The following is a 22,404-nucleotide window of genomic DNA, read 5'->3' as shown; positions in this document are numbered from 1 at the left end:
CTGTCTTCTTCTTAAGAAATTACTGCACTTGAAGAACTATGAGCACTTTGTCTTAGGTCTTAATTTTATACTTTTGAGTCTCTTAACTGAAAGAGAGCTGGAAATATATTGTGATTGACTAGACTATAATTGGCACCTCCGTACAAATATTATATTTGGTACTTATCCAGCTTTGTTTCCCATAGTTACAGTTGATTTAAACTTTTTTTTAATATTGTACTGAAGATTCATTAAACTTATTTTCTTGTAACAATTTTCCGATGTATGATGATAAAACATATCTGACATACTTCGACATTTTCTCTTATTTTTATTAGTCGTTATCTGTGTCATATTTTTAACACACAGGGGGCATGAAGTCATTGATTATTAATTAACATTGATAAACTTTGAAAGGAAGGTATATACCAGGGTTAAAACACATTTTCAATCTAATAATTGTATATTACTCCACACAAAATATCAGGGATAGTTCACAGTTAAGAAAAAAACCCCAAAACAAAACATTTAATAGAAGATCAACATGCTCTATTTCCAAAATATATCATTGTGGGCTTGTAAGAACTCATAAATAAGAGTAAAACATTAAATTGCTAATTATATAAATTATAGTATAAGCTACATTTTTGCCTTTGCCAATTTTGTCAAAAATGTAAAAAACATAATAAAATAAAATAAAATATTGCGTTGTCAGATCTCAGGTGACTAGACCCAGTTTAAGAATAACAGCCTTAAAAATCAGGCTCAACATGAAAATAAAGTCGTCTTGAGTTCAAGGTGCTTTTAAAACTGAGTGAACGTCTAGTCAGTCAGTGAATAAAAAAAACATTACTGATGCATAAAATGTTCAAAACCAAGTTGGGGGCAAAGATTAGCCATGTCATTTCATTGTAAAAAAAAAAAAGTGTAAAATTCATTGTACTGATTTTGCAGAAGAGTTTTTTTGTCCCTTAGAAAAGAAAATGAAAACAAATTTTTTCAATGTTCATTTTCCCCCCATATTTATCAAGACCTCAAACATGATTCGAGCAAATTATCAGATTTTTTAAAGACTTTGTTTAAATAACAAAAATGGGTCAGCTTAATTTATTTAATAAGAATGGTCAGTGGTGTAAATAATGGTGCACAAGTGATGTTAAAAACAATTTTCGCTTACAGTAGTTTTTTCCGCACTGAATAAATGTATTGAAGTAAAATTTTGGATTCTTCTCTGATTTTTTCATGTGTATTTGTGTTACCAGTTATGGCAATAATCATGTGACCGACAAAAGCAGACACATTTGCGCATATGTACTCTTGCATGTTTCTGTGCTTTTTTTCTGTCCATTCATCTTCAAAGGAAGGGAAACAGCAGAGTAGACGAAGAAAACAAATCATCGGCCAACCCAGATCTGTTTCACTGGCCATGGTAAAAATATAACAAAATATGCGCATACAAAGATCCAAGAACAAGGACAGTCCATTTAACTCTCTCTTGCCCCTGGACTCAGCTGAAACAAGCCATTCATCACCACCCACCCTAATATCTGTTTTCTGAACAGAAAAGGATCTGGGTGTATTTCTGTGTGAGAAAAGAGATTAAAGATAAATAATCTTTCACGAAGCCCACGCTATTTTATCCCACTGCAGAATGACCCAGCATATGAGTTTTAGCTGTGAGGATTGTCACGTTGTCAAAGGCATGGGGTTTGCTGCCCCCTGTTGGGCATTTTCTGAACAGCGGTACGGCAAACCAACTGCTTATGTAGTTGAATGAAAACTACTTGATGTAATAAAAATAAATGATACATTTATGTACATACGCGATAATATCTTACGTATGTATTTTTTTTATTTTATTTTTTTTTTAGGAATTTAAATCAATAAGAAAAAGTGATATTGATTCATTACTCACAGAGCCCTGTATTTCAAGATTATGGGTCAAAGCTATAAACGGAAATAAAAAAATGAAAAATAAAATAAAATAATTACTTTAAAAATTAGAAGATTAGATTAATAAAAAGGGTGAGCAATTTTCTTCTTTGGGAAGATTGCCGACTTTAAACAACTTGTCCTACAAACAGTGACTGACGAGGTATTCCTAAAAAAGGTGGCTATTCACAGAGTGCTCAATACAAACATGTAATTGGAAAGTTGAGTGGAAGGAAAATGTGTGACACATGCAACAGTTGTAATCAGAGCTTTGTCGTATCTCAGATAAGTAGAAAAAAAACTGAGTTGTTCCTTGATAGTCCAAAGTCATTTTTACATTTTATCTAGAAATCAGGGTTATGATTAATACTCATGGCTGATTATATACCTGAATGACATAGGTTTTATTTTTTAAATTAAGTTACTGAAATGAATTTACTTTCCAAAATTGCTGCAAGATGTGGCACTCAAGACATTTCTTCAATCTCCAGGTCTGGCAATTGCATTTTCTGCCCTTCCATTAAACAGTGCAAGGTTCCAGTATTTATTTACTTGAATAAACACACCTGTTATTAGACTTTTCAGAGATTAAACCCTTAGAAACCCTTGACACTTTCTTTATTTCACTCTGATAACAAGAAGGTACTGATTAAAAGAGCTTTGTTGCAGCTGTGTAGGAGGTCTCTCGTGTATCATCGCCCATTTGTCATCTCAAATTTAGCAGAAGTTGACTGGGGGATCGAAGCAGGCAGTAATGAGGACTCAGCGCCTCCGCCACGGTAACTGTGGTTACGAGTGGCGCATTAATGTATGTAATCTGTTACTATGTCTGTGACATAGTACGTGTCCTTGGTGTGACAAGGACACGTACTGTGCTAATTAAAGAAACCTTTCTTAGCTCCTCCTTGAGACTTAGGTCATGTCTCATTAAAAAGGGTCTCAGTTCATAGGAAACCATTCATTACTGGGCATTTGTGATGGTAGGGGTAGCAGAGGGAATGCACAAAGAATATAATACATACCATCCAGCAGGTACATGATGATAGTGTGAAAAACCAACAAATAAAGCTTCAAATACTTCAAGTACTTTGTGTCAAAGTACTTGAAATACTTTGTGCTAAGAGGTGGTAAGTAAATTGTAGATTGGATAAGTTTTGTAATATATATACATACTTTTTTTAAGCATCAAATGAGACTTTCATTTTAAAATCAAATTTTATTTCTTTAAATGAGAGGATATCCACTGAAGCAGAGAGAAAAAAAAAATCTGTCATGTTAATATTTTACATTTCTAAATACAAAAAATATATAATCCCAAAAATAAATATGAACCACATCTCAAAAATGCTTTCATTTTTCACACATTGAATTCAAATTTGTTGCTGAGGGACAACAAATTAACAAAATACACTAATCCCACTTTAGCAGTTGCTGTCCTTACATCAGGATAGGTCAGGATAATCAGCTGGTGTACAGTGCACCGAGGCACACACTCAGCAACCTTTGAGTATGGCAGAAAGGCATGTGGTAATAAACTCTCAAAATAAAATTAAAAACCTTTTCTTTTGGCAAAATCAGTCAAAAAATAAGAAATAAAAAACTAAATCTACAAAGAAACATTTGAGTGTGTTTTAGTTAGACTGGTCAGGAAGAAAATTTGTGGTGAAATCTGATATCATTTTTTAGGGTGTTTTCTGGATAATGACCCAAGATTTGGAAAAATGCAAGCAAACGGCCAGAAATCATTGGCTCTCATTTCTGCCATTACCCTCAATGCCCTTTATACTTTGCACACAATGCATCACACCTGACCTGCATTAGACAAATTAAGAAACTGGCCGGCAACTCTTGGAAATCTTGTTTAATGTGTGGAAGATCATGTACAAAAATAACTTTCTGTTTGCTTCCTTAGACTCTCTTTTGCCAGACTTTGGATAATCAAGACCTAGGGCTTTTTGTAGATGTTCTATAAATGGAGATGTATTACTATTCCAGCATTAGCAGATCATGTCCAACAATAAAAATGCAACACAGAAAGACTTAAAAAGTATTATTAAAGCATGTGTAAATATTGTCAAAGCGTTGCTGTACATTCCTTTGTACTTTTGGTGAAATGGAGGGGAGCACTGTCAAAAGACAGCCTTCTTCTTCCTACCTCAGCTCTTATAAAAATGAACATTTCTTATTGTGATTCAACAAAAGTACAATTGTGCTTATAAGATTCCAGGTGCAACCACAACAAAAATGACCCCCTAATCCTTATGCCAGGCAGGCATACCTTTAAAGTTGTAATGTTTGTTCCACCATGATCACTTCTGAGATTTATCAATGTGCATCTTATGATTTCTAGGAAGATGACACTGACGTTGGAATGGAAACAAATAAGACTAAATCGACCAGACAATGACAGTCACAGATTAATCCTCCCATTGATATAAAATACTACCATCTTAAATGGGCTCTTCTTTTGGTTGTAGTAGTGATCATTTCTGCGTAACTAGTGTAAACTATGAAACACTGCATGACAATGATTCATCATTACAAAAAAACAGGCTGCAGAGTGTCTACCTAAAACCAACAGGTGGCTTTATGTGCCTTTCAAAAGTATTCATACCGCTTGAACCTTACCACATCTAGGTGCGTTATTTTTTCCATAACCACTAATTTATTGGAATTTTGTGCTATAGACCAACATAAAGTAGTGTATCTTTTTAAAGAATATGATTTTTTTTTTTAAAAGAAGTGATTTCAGTATAAATCAGAGGGTTTTTTAAAATATAAGATTATTGAGCAATCTCCATCATGAAGACAAGACACATCAGGTCAGGATGAAAGTTTAAAGAAAGGTTCGATTATAAAACAATTTGCTAAGCTTTGAACAAGCACGACGAACCACAATATTCTGTGTTGAACAATTCCGATAATTATTAACAATCAAGTTTCTAAGAGTGCATTTGTACACGCAAACTGAATGGACAAGTTAAAGTGAGCATAATTAATAATTATCTGATTTTCAAAACACAAATCCCTTACGTATTGTGGTAAATTATGGATTACAAGTGAAAAAAATAAAACGCGCTCAACTAGCAATAAATTGTTATACAAAAGCCGCTTGCAGTGCTGTTGAGGAGTGCAAACATGTTTGAGTACAAGTGTAAAGTACTCAAGCTTACATTATTAGTTGCAATCTCTTCGCCATCTTGTGAAAATGCTTCAGTGGTGGCCATAGGTACTGCCTGATGGGCCACATGTAGGGTCTGTTATTAAACCTTAAAGTCTATCTTCATTACTGTTAGTCATTAACTGTTCCTCAATAAAGTATTGTAATTGTTTTATTGCCTGGCACTAAATGCAAAGTACACAACTGCACACCAACTACGGCATTTCTGACTAAACCGACAGTGTGGGTAAGACGTACGTTAATCTGAAAAGCAGCAAGAGGCGCATGCTAACTCTGGAGGAGCTTCCAGTACTGAAGCCTTTGGTGTGTGCTTATTTTTTATGTCATATAATATGTATCTGATTGCAATACATTTGTGCTGTTTGGTTGTACAAATGCACTACTCAATGTAATTGGAGTATAGTAAGGTAGCCGTTTTAGAGCAGAACATGCAATTAGAGATTTCTAGCCAAAAAGCAATGTCATGAATTTTTGATCATTAGGTTTTTTGTTATTGTTTTAAATGCCAGAATGTCATCCTAAAATATGAGGTCCACATCACCCATCCCTAAAGCACCTTTAGATATTTTTATTTCCAAAACAAAAAAATAAAAACATATTTGCTATTCATTTTTACGTTGATTGAGTACTTTGTGTTGTTCTATCACAAAAGTAACTATAAAAAACACTGAAATACCTTGGTTGTGATGTTACAAAATGTCCAACAGGTATGAATATTTTTGCAAGGAACTTTATGTCTATGATCAGAAAATGTAGCTATTATAAGGCAGTAAAGCGATACTTACAACCAGCTCATCGAATTAGTCTTATTGAGATCTGGAGAAAGCAAAATCAAGTGACAAAAATGAACCCGTGGGATGTATAATGTTCCAAGAAACATCCTGTTACAATCAGGTCTGTTCACAAACTACGAAGTGTGAGAGAAAAATTCAAACCCAAGAGGGATAAGCCTAATATATGATCTGAGATGATCCTGAAGTCTGTTGGAATGCTATCATAACAAACCCTATGTACTATGGCCTGACTTGTCTTCAACTAAATTGAATTCTAGTAGATAACATTGAAAGTCTTGCCCATTTTAACATCCCCCCAACCCTTGACCCCCCCCCAGTCAAAATATGAAAGCAAGAGAGCAGTCTAAGACATATCCTCCCTGAGACCGGTCCATTTACTCACACCTGTCAGAACCCTACTGTAAGACTAAACACTTCACAACAACTGGCCCAAAACTGGGCCACTTCAGCATCTCTACGGTTTTCATGTAGAATTTAACGAGAACAAATAAGAACCCACAATCAGTCGCATACACTTTAAGGCTCTCAGAGCAGTTGGTAAACTAGATTGGTCGGAAAATAAGTGGAGTATAGAATGTTTTGAGTAGATCACAGTTATCAAAGTTGTTATTGCTCAACTGATAGATGAACTGCTCTTATAGATACTGCCATCCACCCATAGATGTGTACAGCTGTGATATGTGTTGCAATGACTGAAGATGGGAGAGGAAGAGCCGAACGAAACGATCAGCGACACGTTTTCAGTCCCTTGGCGTCTCGGAGGACAGCGTCATTTCATCTGGGGTCTCTGAGCTGACCTCGGCTTTGCAGGCTATAGAAGTGGGCCTCCCTGAGGATGCGGTTGATCTGCAGGTACGACAGCTGATTTGCGGGGCCGCCCAGCTCCGACGAGAGGCCGGAGCTGGAGGGGCTGCAGGGGCCCAAAGCACACCGACTCCCAGCTGCATGTTCGGGACTGCTGATGTTGCTGCTGCTCTCGCTGTTGGACGTCTGTTTGATAAATAACAAAGCCTGTAGTTGATGCAATTTACGGTTAACGCGAAATGAGAAATCACAGAGGCTTTCTATGCTTTGGAGAGAGAGTCATAAAGAAAGAGTACCTCTGAGTCCCAAGCATCCCGACCTGGTTCAGGGGAGAGAGGATGAGCTCCGCTCTGCCTTTTGGCTTGAGGCACCAGGCGGCTACTCTCCTCATCACCACCGCTGTGCTGTCGCTTCCTGCATCAAAAACGGATATTTTTCTTTGTTACAACACTTCAAGTTAACAACAGTGTGTGGGAATCTAAGAATTCAAAGGGCAAACAATGTTCAAGTCTTCTCATTTCAATCAATCGAGTTTATTTGTATAGCGCATTTCAGCAACAAGGCAGTTCAAAGTTATTTACATCATAAAAATACAAAGTCACAGAACACACAATCAAAGTCAACAATTGAGAAAACCAGTGAACATGACATTTTGTCAGGTGCCATCATTTACATATCGAAACGTTGTTTCATTTATTATGGTTCAATAGCAACTCTGAGTTTTTAGTCAAGTTTAAAGGAACTCAGTGTTTCAGCTTTGTGACGCATAGAAGCTGATTGCTGCTTCTCTATGTTTGGTTCTGGTTCTGGGATGGAGAGCAGACCAGAACTTATACTGGCACAAGGGTATACTTTGTTATGTCATAGCCAACACAATCTGTTTTCTGAGACTTTACAAGACAGACCAACACAAATGTAGTAGAACAAAATTCACATGGTTTTTAAGTTGTTTCACAACAAAAACAAAAATTAAAAGCTCTCTTTACTTGGATACCCCTAAATAAAGTCCAATGCAAACAGCAACCGTTAGAAGTCACTGAACTAGTAAACAGCCGCCCAGATTTATGTCATTTTGAAGGAGCTGCAGAGTCAAAGCTCATGTGGAAAAAATCTGCATAAAGCACAACTATTAGTCATGCACTGCACAGATCTAGTTTAGCAGAATGTGGAAAGAACAAAATCATTGCTGAAAGAAAGCCACAGGAAGTCCCGTTTGCAGTTCGCCACAACCCATGGAGGGGATACAGCAACCACATGGAAGAGGGTGGTGTATGTAGATAAGACCACAATGATGCTAAAAATTATGAAAGGTAGAAAACTAACCCTGCACATAAACCTGCACACACCACCCCCACATGGTGAAACACAGTGGTGGCAGCACTCTTCATCAGGAAAAAGGGAGCTGGTAAAAGTTAATAGTGAAAATTGATAAAGTTCTATAGAAGGGAATCCTTGAAGAAAACATTTTGGATGCTGAAAATAAATTAAACCGGGGAAGATTCCTCTTCCAGCTGGACAGCAACCCTAAAAAAAACATGTTGGGGTCAAATTTGGGACAAATGGGCTTAAAAGTCATATTTTCAAGAATACATAAAGACAGAAAGTGAACTAACCTTAAACAGTCATAGAAAATGATGCAAATAGCTGTCCAGTATTTTGGGTGTAAATATATATCCAAACTGAAACTGAATGTTTCATATTAAGCATATTCAAGAATAATTTCAAGTGAGAATCTGTGGAAGGACTGGACAAGTGATATTCACAACAGACACTCCTCATTCTGTCTGAGAGATTGGGCTGCTTTCCAAAGAAGAGCCTTAGCTTATACAACATAATTACGCACTAATTTTCGTTTGCATTTCACATAAAACAGATTTAAATTTGTGGGTGTCAATACGACAAAATGTGAAAAAGTTTAGTGTTTGTAAAATACAGGGGATATACATAAAAAATACAGACTAAAAAAATAAAAGCTGACCAATATAAGAAAAGACTGCGGCGAAGAGACACTGAAATCTAAGCTGTCGCATAAATATCTAGACAAGCTAATGTGAGCATTACTAAAACAGTAGCAATACCAGAAAATGACATATTAATTACATTACTGTCATACGAACGCCTTTATGTTTGGTGTACCAGCGTGTAGACAACCGCTACTCTTTTTTAGCATAATCTACGTTTTTAAAATGGCTACTGCGAGGTGTGAATGATCAATGCACAATGTTTTAAATAATCCCATGTTATTAATGCTAAAGTGCAGAATGAACTCACCTGTTGTCAGTCAACATATGATAACACTTTTTCCACCTGGAGGAGCTTCTACCGTAGTTTGTTTAAATCCGAAAGAATTATTCGGCTTTTTAGTTACCGTCTCAAGATGTCTGTTGATGGCCTATTGCTTTGCTTAAGCTAACTTTCTCAAACTAATTAATTACGCTGAATAAAGGCGGTATACAATGGTCCATGTTGGCAACGCTGTCAAATTAATAAGCTTCTATTTTAAGCCACACAATCAAGCATAAGCAGCGTTGAATAGGAAATAAACACCAAAAATTTTCGCTAGCTGGTTAACAATTCCTCTCAGGCGCTTTGTCATTGGTTACAAGCTAACGCTAACGTCATAGCGAGCTAACGTATTTTTCTATATTAGAAATGTTGTCTCAACATTTCATGTCAGCGTTATCTAATGCAAAAGTCCCACACGATACTGCTAACTTAACTTAAAATGTCGATATATGACCAGAGCCGATAGATGTCCTAGACCTTAGCTCAGACTAGCTAGCTCTCGAACATACACAGCCAACCGCAACTGTTGTGTTTACAACTCACTGCGGCTGCGCAGGGACTACTGGGTTTTCCCTGTCCGAGCTGATTCAATCTGCCAACTCTTTTACATGAACGAGAAGAGCGGGATCCCGCCTGAGAGGTGGTTATTTTTGTAAAAATATTATGATGTCCGTGAGGCTGTTTTTGTATACTACATATGAAAGTTTTTGAGCACTCTGTTTTCGATCAGCATCGACATAGCAAAAAACTTGATAGGTCGCTATAACAACTAAAGAGTCGTTTTGATAGCGTTCATTGATGGAAATAGCCAAAAATTTAGGATCCAGAAAAAAAATATGAAAACTCCATTTTTAGTAGGAATAATCGTGGTTCTCGTGGTGCTTTTACTGTTTGAGGGTTTTCTTTTTAGTTTCACATTTATTTTCTATTTTACTGCCTAGTCAAATGATAATTACGTATAACAAATTTCAAATTCAACAAGTTCAAAATAGATCATTAATCTCTTAGAAGATCACACCTATATTGAATTTAATTTAATATAGGTATTATTATATCAGATATTTGCATTTGTGTCTCTTGGCCAGGACTCATTTGAAAAAGTGATTTTTAATCTTTATGGTGTTTTCATCCTAGTAAAATTTAGATTAAAGTTCACAAGGTGTTTAAGATTATTATTATTTTCTTACTTTTATCTACAATCGTAATCAGGTATTTCAACCTGAATCACATAGACATTAAGGAAGCATATCAAATTATGCTGTTTGGAAATGTGTCTTAGTTAAGTTTAAAAATAAATCAAATTAAGAAGTTACAAAATAAGTAATTTAATATTAAATTTATTTACTAAAACCATATACAAATATATCACATCTTTCTTATGAGGTGAAAGGCACTTGTATTTATTTTTATTTTTATTTTTTGTGAAGCCTTTACTGATTTGTATCAAGAGGCAGGCCTAATTAGCATATAAATTAATCCACTACAGTAAAGGAACCATGCAATTATAATGGTAATACATAATACCTTTATAGAATTTCTAATTTTCTGCAAAGTATTATTGAATTATTTATCCATTCAGTTGATTATGAACATCCCATTTATTTATTTCCAGTTTGATATGACATATTTGTAATTTTATTTATTTTTCAGTTTAATTTATCTTTCACAATCTGGCACTTCAGACGCTCCATAGCTCCAGCCAGCCAATAGTTAAAAAAAAAAAAAAAGGAAGGAAAAAAAAGAAAAAAACACGCCTCCACCAATGACTCAAGCGTAGGACGGAGGTGAGATTAACAGGGATTCTCAGCGGCAGCAGATTTACGTGTCTGAAGGGAATCGACCGCGATGGGAAGCAGCGATTCAAAGCTAAATTTCAGGAAAGCGGTGATCCAGCTCACGACCAAAACACAGGTATACATATATATGTGTGCTTCAGTGGAACAAATTATTACCAACAGAGCGCAAGAGCGCACCGCAGAGCATCACCGCGTAGATGAGAAAGCGGCTCCGAAATAGCAGCAAAACAAAATTAACCTCCGCCTGCAAGCAGACTTTTAAAACCCAACCTTTTATTTCGCAAAAATGATGAGATAAGATTATAATGTCATTGTGGAGCTGTAGATTAAAGGCGCCGTAAAAATGCGTGGTACATATAAATTGGATTGGGAAACAAATAACCATAACCGTGTGTCCTGGCGTTAGCCTACATATTCAGTGTTTGACGATAATTACTGGTGGCGTTCAGCAAAATCATAGCTCATGACGTAATTCCGGGAATAAACACGTTTGCAGATGCGGCAGGTGGAGGCTGAGGTTGGTGCGCAGCAGAAAGCATCCACTGTTGCTAGAACAAGCTTCAGTGTTTACATTGCCATTAAGATAATGGACATTTGTGTACCATCAGGTTAGACAAGTATAGTTATCAATTAAAAATGAGTAAATATTGTGCTTGACTTTTGCGTCTAAAATCTGATTCATCTGGTGAATCTGTCGACTGAATGTGTCCGTGTTTTCCACAGCCGGTGGAAGCCACAGAGGATGCCTTCTGGGACCAGTTCTGGGCAGACACCACCATCACAGTCCAGGATGTTTTTGCGCTGGTGCCAGCTGCAGAGATAAGAGCTGTTCGAGAGGAGTCGCCGTCAAACCTGGCAACCCTCTGCTATAAGGTACACACAGAAAGAACATAAAACGTATAGGAATATGAGGATATCCCCACGTTGGAGTGAAATTATAATATTATTGTAGCAGTGCAGGACTTATTTATTTATTTTTTTGGAAGCCACTTAGATGTGGGAATAATGAGTCAACTCCCCTTCCTTTTTCTCTGCTTCCTGCCTCTTATTTCCAGCTTCCATTTGAAGCTGCATATCTGAAACAAAACAGACACACACAGGCGTGCAGCATAATTAAATAAAGAGCAAGGAGACCAGAGTCCTCGAAGCAAAGCTTGTTACCAGGGTTTATCTGCTTTAGACAAAAGGTCTGGCACACTGTTGATAAAATGCAGACTTTTTTTTTTTTTTTAGTAATTGTCTGCAAAAATAAAAACAGTGCTCCTTATGTAAGCAAGATGTTCTAGATTTATAGCTTACATTATACATTTTGCACCCAAAATCCATTTGAAGCACGAGTAAAACCGGATGGAAATACACAGTGTCACAATGTCTTGTTTGTTTGTTTGTTTTTTTTTCCAGGCGGTGGAGAAGCTGGTGCAGGGAGCAGAGTCTGGCTGTCCAACCGATAGGGAGAAGCAGGTGATTCTGAACTGCACTCGCATCCTGACCCGGATTCTTCCCTACATCTTTGAGGACCAAGACTGGAGAGGGTTCTTCTGGTCAACGGTGCCTGGTGCAGGACATGCTGGGGTGAGTGGAAACAGAAACTATTCTTGGTAATGTTTAACAGATTTTGAGGCCCCTTTGGCGGTATGTTTTTATGTTTTATTGAACCGATGTTAAGTTGTCTTACAGTCATATTGAATTTATTAGTGGGCATCACTGTAGAACTGTTGTTTGACTTTTTTGTATTGTTGCATCTGCTTGTCATTTGGCATCCTATTTTATTTATTTTATTTACAAATACATAACATTTTATCTATTTGTTGATTTATTCATTTTTTTTGTCATTTATATGTCTTTGTGGTCTTTGGTTGCTGGTCATTTCATGTGTTTACCTTTTTGTCACTTTGTGGCCTGGTGATTTCTTACTTCATTTGCTCAGTTACAAATTTTAAAGCAGTTATGAGTAATTTACCTACAATCTATTAAAATGAAATGTGTTCATGTGACCAGTGGATTTTACAAATCAATGGTGATAACATGTGATATATCCCAAGGCTCAGATGACCCAAAAAAGGGCTAGAACCAAAACTGATGTTAAATGGGGTAAAGATACCAATTTTCCAGAAGATAAAATTCCATTCAATTAACTGAGATACGAGGATTTTTAAGGCTTTCTATCCTAATAAATTAGTGAAAGTGCTTCCATAGAAACAAAAATAAACTGATGTCCAACAGTTTAAGTTTGTTTATAGCTATGAAATGGAAGTAGGAACTGATCAAATGGAGACATGTAGGTATAAAATGAAGCAATATGAATTGGTAAAGGGATGAATTGACTCATCTATATTTGCTATACCTTCTAGGTGTTGTTTAGTGATCTCTTTTTTTGTCAGTTTGCATCTTTGCCATGTCTTGTTTCTCCGTGGGGTTTCTTGTGTATGGCTACTATCTTTTGATAATTGAGCATTTTATCCAAAACGTCTATATGTTTTGTTACTTTGCTGCGTCTATTTATAGTTGCTCTCTTCCATCTTAACCTCTTAATCTTAATCTTAAATGTTACCATTTGGTTTTTTGAAGCTATATTTGTTTCAGTCAAAAGAAATAATCCTCTAGAGAGAAAACTCTCAAATATAATCCAGTAGGACTAATCTTTTGCTTACATGACTTTATGAACAAAGAAAATGTTCCAACAATGAGTTAATTTAGATAGATATTCTGGTAATAACTGCTGCTTGACGGGATTCACATCAGGTCAGTGGGGGGTCAGGTGGTTCAGAATGAATCCATTTCCATCATTTACAGCAAAGCCAACCTAAGATAATTCAGATGCATTTCGCACTTGTATTTAGTGTCCGGTGTGATCAAATCACCCAGGCAAGATGCTAGTGCACCTTGTCTATAGGGTTTCTTTTTGGTTATGGTCTGCAAATCTCATAAGGGATGCCAAAGGCAGTTGCTTTTTGTGGCCCATTTAAGTTTTCGAAGCTGTTTCTTTCCAGCTGTAATGCACAATTTTTGGCCCTTTCCTTGTGCCAATCAGCATGGGAATAACATAGCAAAGTAGTTTCTTTTCATTTTAGGAGCTCTTGTCTATTTCAGATTACATTAAATAATTTATTTTGGCAAACAGCGGAAAGTTCTGACATGCAAATAAAGCTTCTTGCGGGCATCTTTTTTCAGACAGATGAGCTGGATGACGATGATGGAGCCCGACCACTGGCTGAGTCGCTGCTCTTGGCAATCGCTGACCTGCTCTTCTGCCCTGACTTCACTGTGCACAGTCACAGAAGAGGCCCTGTGAGTACCTAATGTCCTCACATTGCAATCTAATTTACAATCGCATTCATTTGTCATTTTACCAACAGTAGCAATAGCAGTGTCGGAAATAGTTTAATAGTTTCTGTCTCGTCTGAGCCTCACTCTAATCTTGTCTCATGATTGAAAGGTAAGCGCTATTTTCGTAGCACTGTTTCTTTTTTCCTGATCCGAAGTCACCTCACTAACCTGTCCCTTGAGTTTTGCTGAAAGCAGAATGCAGAGATAGTGACAGGTTTCTCCACTGGTTGCAGCAGGAAGGCATCAACTTTCCTCTTTCAGAAGTAAAGAATGTCTAGCCAGGCAGCCGCCGTAAATGCACAGTGCTTTTTTTTTTCACATGTTGACTGTAAAATGAAATGTAAAACAGTTATCTTTTAAATGAGGAGAAAGTTAGGCTTTCTTTTCCAAAGATCGAGACCAACACATTATATGTTCCTTAGAGTGAACTAGTGTATGTCTACTAAAGGGCATCTTTTTAATGCCATGTTTCTCGTTTAGCCATTGGCAACGTTTAAAGAAATTCAAGTTGAAGTGTTTATCGTGACTATTTCCAGGACTCAGTGGAGAACATGCAGTCTTTAGACAGCTGTGAGTACATCTGGGAGGCTGGGGTGGGATTTGCACAGTCCCCGCCTCTTAACTACATCCATGACCTCAACAGGTAGGTTTGGTTTATATTTCTGCACCTGACAACACCTAAATCACAGAATCAGAATTATTTTCCCCTTTCTGTCACACAATGATCCGTTTTTTTGAATCTTCAGGGCAGAGCTGCTGAGATTGTTACTAACCTGCTTCTCAGAGGCCATGTACCTGCCTCCTTCACCCGACAACAGCGTCCTCAACCCCTGGGTCACATTCTTCTGCTCCACAGAGAATAGGTAAGGGGATTCTATATGATCGTCCACATACAGTTGGATACCTTTTTAAATTGAACAATTAATTTATTTAAATTCCACAAGGGAAACTCAAGATATAGAATCATCATATTCAGTGTGATGTATATTTCATGTGTTGATTTTTAACTTTGGTACTTATGTCTTACAGCTAATAAAACCCAAATTCAATTTATTTGAAACTGAAATTCTTAAGTGGAATCAATTGGAAAAGTCCTGCGATGAACTGGTGACCTGTCAATGCTTACAAAACAACCATTTATTTTTTTCACATTTCACAGGTGTTGTTTGTTCACATCATTTTGTCAACATGTTGACATGGACGAGTTTTCCTTTTCCTTATGTAGTTAACATAGTCGGCAAACAGAACATGAGGAGAAAGGGTTTACTGAGATTCACTTTTTGAGTCTCTAACAGTCTTTTCATGTTTTTTTTTTCTTCTTTAGACATGCTCTTCCTCTATTCACATCTCTCCTCAATGTGGTCTGTGCTTATGATCCGGTGGGCTACGGTATCCCCTACAACCACCTGCTATTCGCGGACTACCGGGAGCAGCTGGTGGAGCAGGCTGTACAGATTCTTATTGTGACACTGGAGCACGATGGAGGAGGTCCCCGACCTGCTGCTTCATCATCCAGCATAGAGGAGCTAGAGGTATAACAAGAGAGCAACAAAGGCCGACAACCTGTTGACAATATTTTGTTTTATATCTTTTTGTGAAAAAAAATAAATAAATAAATAAAAAATAAAATCTTGATCTGTCTGCAGAATGCTGGCCCTGAAAACCTCTTTGTCAATTACTTGTCAAGGATTCACAGAGAAGAGGTTTGTTTTTAAAAAGAATAAACAATTTTGGTCAATTTCTTTCTATTACTGAAAGTTATCTTTACACTCCTCCATCGGTAGGACTTTGACTTTGTGCTGAAGGGGCTCGCTCGTCTACTGACCAATCCTCTGGCTCAGACGTACCTGCCCCACTCCACCAAGAAAATTCAATTCCACCAAGAGCTGCTGGTGCTTTTCTGGAAACTCTGCGACTTCAATAAGGTTGAAAAGCACTCAAATAAAGTGAAACAATAGTGGAGTCTCTCTCTCTCTCTTTTTTTTTTTGTTAATTAACACTTTTACTGTATGACTCACTCAACAGAAATTCTTGTTTTTCGTCCTGAAGAGCAGTGATGTGCTGGATGTTCTCGTTCCAATTCTCTATTACCTGAATGATGCCAGGGCAGATCAATGTAAGTTTGGGATTTTATGCTACAGGCCAACACTAAGTAATGCATTAAGCTATGTGTGATCCCACATGGTTTACTTCTCTTACTTTACTTTTCATTTAACACCAAAAACAATAACAAATCCTTCCCTTCCGTGGCAACAGAGAATGTGGAATAGTTTACATAAAAGCATATTCATATGTCAAATGCCTCAACTCCATTAGTATGCTGTGTTCTGGTTGCAGCTCGTGTCGGACTCATGCACATCGGTGTGTTTATTTTGCTCCTGCTGAGCGGGGAGAGAAACTTTGGTGTGCGCTTGAATAAGCCATATTCTCTCCATGTTCCAATGGACATCCCGGTGTTCACAGGGACGCACGCAGACCTGCTGATAGTGGTGAGACGGGATACTGCTTCCTGAAAGCTAACAATTATTGCTGATTGGAGTCATGTGAAGTCTCACTGTTTCTGTTTGTTTTCTAGGTTTTTCACAAAATTATCACCACAGGACACCAGCGCCTCCAACCTCTCTTCGACTGCCTGCTCACAATTATTGTCAATGGTAAGTTGGCATCTTTCTTTTTATCATTTTTTTTCCTGAAATCATAGAACATTTAAATGTTTTAGGCTTAATGTCATGAAGGAGTTCTCATATTTAACTGAATTAAATAGGAATTCTCCAAGTATTACATCTGTTCTTCTTCTTGTTCAGTTTCCCCCTACCTGAAGAGCCTGTCCATGGTAGCAGCCAATAAACTACTCCACCTGCTGGAGGCCTTCTCCACCACCTGGTTTCTGTTTTCCACCGTTCAGAACCACCATCTTGTCTTTTTCCTTCTTGAGGCTTTCAACAACATTATCCAGTACCAGTTTGATGGTAAGCTGGATCCATTCTGCGTCTGTGTGTTGCTGAAATGCTTTAATTTTGCATGTCTATTTATATAATAATTTTTATCTCTCTGCCAGGAAACTGCAATCTTGTCTATGCCATCATCCGCAAGCGCAACGTATTCCACCAGCTGGCAAATCTGCCCTCTGACCCCGCTACAATCCAAAAGGCTTTGCAGAGGAAGAAGAAGTCACCAGATGTGATTTCCCGCACAAGCTCCCAAGAGACTGTGTCCATGGAGGGCTCCCACCCCGCGGTGCCAGCAGAACCGGGTACACTGAAGGCCAGCCTAGTCGCTATACCAGGTACTTTCATTTCGACTGAATACTTTGGATTCTGTCATTACATAATTAATATAAAACCTTCCCTAGTTTTATGGTCCCTCTTCTTGGACCTGAATTAGTTAAATGTTTTATGAACCACGTTTTTGTTACAGCTATGCCTGTAAAGAAGTTCCTCTTTTTTAATTCCCACTGTTTTCCCGGCTGAGCTAGAACACCAGCTGCTGCTCGGAGCCTCAATGTGTTGCATAATGCAACAATTTTTTCAACCGTATGACATATCTGGCTGCAGATATGTTTGTGAAACATGGAGTTCTGTAACTGTTTTTTTTTTTTTAACTTTTTTTTGGGTGTTTTTTTTACAAGGGCTTCGGTTTATGAACCCAATTTTACATTTTGACTGAACTGCAGAATTTCAAACGTTTTGTGGATGATAAATTGTTGAACACATACCAGATGGTGACTGGTATGTGTCACCTCTTGCAAAAAGTTACAAAAAGTTTTAAGTTAAAAAATATGTAAGAAAATCAATCCAGTTAATATAGATGGATCTAAATTTAGTTACATGAATTGCAACTCCATTCTATTTAACACAATGGGTTGCCATGCATATGCTTTTTAGTTACACCTATTTTTGCTTCAAACTACTAAGAGCTAAGATTATAGATATGAACACATCTATTGCCTATAAAATATAGATCATACCATGCAGTAAAGTTTGTCATGAGGTAAAGCTTAAATTGTAGGATCTCCTTTTTATATCGTCAATCTGCATTAGCGGATCTCCTTGCAAGGGCCTAAAATAGCAATCGCATTCTTGAAGATTACATTTTATTTTCAAATTTAAAAAGTTTGCTCTGTCTTGAATATCCAATATGGCAACTATATTTATTAGCATTTTTTACACAGTCCGTGTCTCATTAGAACATTTTAAACATGTTCCATTAACGTCTGAAAGCATATAATGAAAAGAAATACAGTAACAGCTTGTATTACTATAAGTAGCTAGCACCAAAACAGCAAGGACATCCAGCTGATTCTCCAATGTTTTTAACCAGTGCCACCTCATTGATTATTGTTATGCCATTGACTTCTTTCAGGCATAGATAAGTTGACTGAGAAGTCACAGGTATCCGAGGATGGGACCATGGTGTCAATCCCAAAGGTAGACTCTCCACGGACGGTCCACTCAAACCAAAGTGTAGCCGCTGGGAGCAGTGACACAGAGTCAAACTCAGGCAGAGACAATGAGGTAAGTGCTTTGTTATTGTCTCCATGTGTTGTCCATGAATTTAATGTCAAATGTTTTCTTGGTGTTACCAGGATGTTTTCTACACTGAAGCAGAGATGGAAAGAAGGCGTTTGTCAAGTGCCTCTTCGACTTCGTTATGGACTCCTACCCCAGAATGGGTGAGCAAACTGTAAAACCTTAGTTATTAGATAAACTTTTAGAATTTTTTTAACAGTGTAAACAAGTAATTATTTTCTTTTATCCCAGATCCTATCTTGGAAATGCAAGTTGCCCCTTCAGACTATCATGCGTCTTCTACAAGTACTAGTTCCCCAGGTGGAAAAGATCTGCATTGACAAGTTGGTTTCATGTCCTGAAATGCAAAAGTCTCCTTGAACCTTTTGATAAATATTGTCAGAAAAACAAAATATGCGTTCCTTTTCTCTCCAGGGGTCTAACAGATGAATCAGAGATCCTGAAGTTCCTTCAGCATGGCACGTTAGTGGGCCTGTTGCCAGTTCCTCACCCCATCCTCATCAGAAAGTATCAGGCCAATGCGGGCACTGCTATGTGGTTTCGTACTTACATGTGGGGAGTTGTTTACTTGCGGTAAGTCAGGCATGACTGTAAATCAGTCATGATACAAAGAATATTAAGTAAACCAGGCAATGCTTAAAATGTTTTGCTAACAGCATACAATTAGCTGTTTTAAATTTTGAAAATCTGAATCTCTTGGGTTTAAGGAGTCAATATGACTTGTATAATAGCCATGTGAATCAAATCTGATGATGATGCGGATGCTTTTATCTCTGATTGAATGGTTTGTTGCCAAATTATTTTTGAAGTTGTGCTGTGTTTCTCTTTCTGGAGACATGTGCCATAACGAAAACTATAGGCTTTCGGTGAAGAAAAATCTCTGGCATCCATGATTTAACATCAAATTACAAGTCAAAGTGTATGGATGAGCCTTGGGCCATAAGGAAATGCATAGCTGTGAAAATGATCGCCTTGTCTCCTGCTGACACCACACAGTTAGCATGTGAAAAGAAAGATGTGTGGGACCAAATACTGAGCGTTGTGGGATTCTCTGCTATTTGTAAAATGATGCCAAAGAATAATGTCCTGATTTAATTAATTTTCTATCAGGATCTACCACCTCTTCTGATTAAATTATTTGTTATCTGTGTTTATTTATTTTTTGCAGCAATGTGGATCCTCCCATCTGGTATGACACTGACGTGCGCCTTTTTGAGATCCAGAGGATGTAAGCTAACCATTTGATGACTGAAAACTGAACTGCTCTTATTCTAGAAGTATCTGCTGGTTTCCTGGAAAAAAAAAAACCTCACTGTGTTAGACCTGTCTTCTAATTATTATGCTTGCACCAAACACTTTCTGACCTGGAAAGATTAAAGATGTATGAAGTATCATCAATGTCCATAAACAGCTATGTTTTAACATTTCTTTAAGACTTTGAGACAGCAGAATGTCTGTTAAAGCACTGAGAAGAATGAAGCGTTTTCAAAAAGCAAAGAAGTGTAACAGAAATATTTAACTTTTGTGATATTTATTATAGAGGATGTGGTGCTTTCCAGCAAAGGCATGTAAATGATCTTGGATGACACTGTGTTAGTATTTCTAATTATTTATTGTATTTCCTATGCTTTAAAGTGAACTTGCACTTCTCTGACTTGTCTGTTCAGGTTGTGGTTTAATGTGATGTTTCAGATATGGAGCTGTTTCTATGTAAATGACCAAGAGGTTTATTTTAGACTTTTTGTTTTGACTTCTTGCTTTGATTTGTGAACCTTGCAGCGCTTGACTTTAAAACTGTATTTTCTTGAATTGTCCTGAAAATATATATTACTATGGCTCTGTGAACTATGTGTTGCTGTTGGTATGCTTTGCAGAAAAATGCTTTAGCGTGTCCTCAGATAGATGAACTGCGTACATATGATCTCATAACCTTGACCTATTGTTTACCAAATGAATGTGGAATTTCCATGTTAGCCACTAGATGGAGCCACAATACCTTTTGACTTAGGTTCCCCATTCATTTGAAAATGTGAAGATGGATTTTTGCAGCATAGAGTTGGATGAACAATTATATATATATATATATATATAATTTATTTTATTTTTTTTGCAGTTGGCCACATAGTTCAGACATCATTTGACCAGCTTATGTGTCATAACTCAAATTGTTCTGATTGTAGGACAAAGACAATAGGAACCACAGGGTTACCAGAGTTGGTAGAATTAGATTTTGGGATATTTAGATTATTTATTTTACTAGTTTAATTTAAAAACTGCAGTTAGATTAATTAAACATGGTGTATTGACCTCAATAACTTTTTTGTTGACTTACAACTAATAGAAACCTAAAATTCAGCTTTAAGTTTTATTTCCTCAACAGTGCTCAAGGCAAGGTTGTAGCTATCCTTGCTACTTATCCACTTAATTCTTCCACTCAACTTTTCCTAAATGTAGATAGATACAGTTATTTCCTCTCTCTCTCTTTTATGTGTTAAATACCCAAAGACTGTACAGGAGCATTCTTTCATATTTACCGAGTGAAAAGTGTGTTCCTTTTATCTGCTGAACAAGTTTTTGACGGTGTGTTCATTAACACACGTCTCAAAGCTAAAAAAAAAAAAATGTCATGTGTTCTTCTCTGCATGGGTTACAAAGCTACCCTGAACAAGGTGTAACAAATGACAACAAATTGGGTCAATTGGTATCAGCTTGATGACAAACTTTACGAAACACGCCTGTAGCCACGTTTCGCTACAGGCGAACAATGGCAGGACGTTTTAACATGAAAGGAGTTTCACCAAACTCATTTTCAAGATATCTGAAATTGGTTTTTGACCTATTAGTAATTTAAAAATAAAGCTAACTATATTTTGTTCTCACTGTGTTTTAGGCCATTTCATCTTCAAACCATCATATCTTTATTCTAGACACATAAGAAGGGTCATAGTAAAAAGATAAAAAATAATTTTTAAAAACAACATAAAAATAACCTGTGTTTAAATATACATTTTTCTATTAGACTTTATTTTTACTTCTCAGCCTTACTGTTCTATGCCTCTATTATGTATTTTGTTCCTTGCATCCCTCTAATATAGTCACATATTTTTCGTACGTGTATCTATTAAAAAAGTTTTAGCAAAGGTCTTACATGTTTTCCCCCATTTTTTCTTGGCCCTAGAGAGAGTTTGGGTTAACCACACCCTATTTATGCATGTCAATTTCCAAGAAGCGCGTCTAGAAGGTTTTGTTCAGAGTAAAATAGAAACTGTGTCTTGGAGACATTTATAAATTCAGGATATTGTTTAAAATATAAACAGATTTTTTTCCAGTTCCATGAACCTGTTAGAAATTGTAACTTGCTTAGTCATCTACTTAGCTTACGCTACATGGGATTTGATGTAAACAAAAGACTTTGCGTCTGAGAGAAGTGCAGGTTCATTGGCGGGTTCATGTGTTTTATTAACACACAAACATATTCTTAGAAATATTTTCATGGAAGGTTTGACCAGCAATTTTTTCCTGCTGACTCTGGACATTTGGACAATCCACAAAAAAACTAAGCAATACAAGACCTGCCTTGGAAAAGTATTCACAACTTTTTTTCTTTTTTTTTTTCCCCACATTTTCACTTTACAACAAAAAACTCAAGTGTGTCTTATTGGGAAACTTGTGAGAATCTTGTACAAACCATTGCATAATTGTTAAGGTGAGCATAACAGTTAGTTTTAAACTGTCTTTACAAATAAAAATAACAAAAGGGCTCGTCATTCACCCAG

General features: G+C 36.9%; 1 protein-coding gene across 1 annotated transcript; it reads left to right on the top strand.

Annotated features, from left to right (window-relative positions):
- Window positions 1-10,724: 10,724 nt before the first annotated feature.
- Window positions 10,725-21,772, top strand: hid1a (HID1 domain containing a). The gene is made up of 19 exons (XM_032587770.1): window positions 10,725-10,887; window positions 11,496-11,645; window positions 12,174-12,344; window positions 13,944-14,060; window positions 14,636-14,742; window positions 14,846-14,962; window positions 15,424-15,631; window positions 15,746-15,802; window positions 15,884-16,024; window positions 16,125-16,215; window positions 16,437-16,588; window positions 16,675-16,753; window positions 16,904-17,068; window positions 17,158-17,385; window positions 18,462-18,613; window positions 18,685-18,771; window positions 18,860-18,951; window positions 19,043-19,201; window positions 19,797-21,772. Exons 1-19 carry the CDS (start codon window positions 10,822-10,824, stop codon window positions 19,858-19,860), a joined length of 2,403 nt encoding a protein of 800 aa, XP_032443661.1. The 5' UTR covers window positions 10,725-10,821; the 3' UTR covers window positions 19,861-21,772.
- The last annotated feature ends 632 nt before the right edge of the window (window positions 21,773-22,404 follow it).

The sequence above is a fragment of the Xiphophorus hellerii genome, chromosome 16 (genome assembly GCF_003331165.1).
Source record: "Xiphophorus hellerii strain 12219 chromosome 16, Xiphophorus_hellerii-4.1, whole genome shotgun sequence".
NCBI classification, from domain to species: domain Eukaryota; kingdom Metazoa; phylum Chordata; class Actinopteri; order Cyprinodontiformes; family Poeciliidae; genus Xiphophorus; species Xiphophorus hellerii.
This window is presented reverse-complemented; position numbering and strand designations above follow the sequence as displayed.

Excerpts from the sequence above, each read along its gene's own strand:
- hid1a (XM_032587770.1), top strand. The coding sequence starts at position 10,822 with ATGGGAAGCAGCGATTCAAAGCTAAATTTCAGGAAAGCGGTGATCCAG. Across the intron at positions 10,888-11,495 it reads AGCTCACGACCAAAACACAG|CCGGTGGAAGCCACAGAGGA; the intron begins GTATACATATAT and ends TGTTTTCCACAG. Across the intron at positions 19,202-19,796 it reads TGGGGAGTTGTTTACTTGCG|CAATGTGGATCCTCCCATCT; the intron begins GTAAGTCAGGCA and ends TATTTTTTGCAG.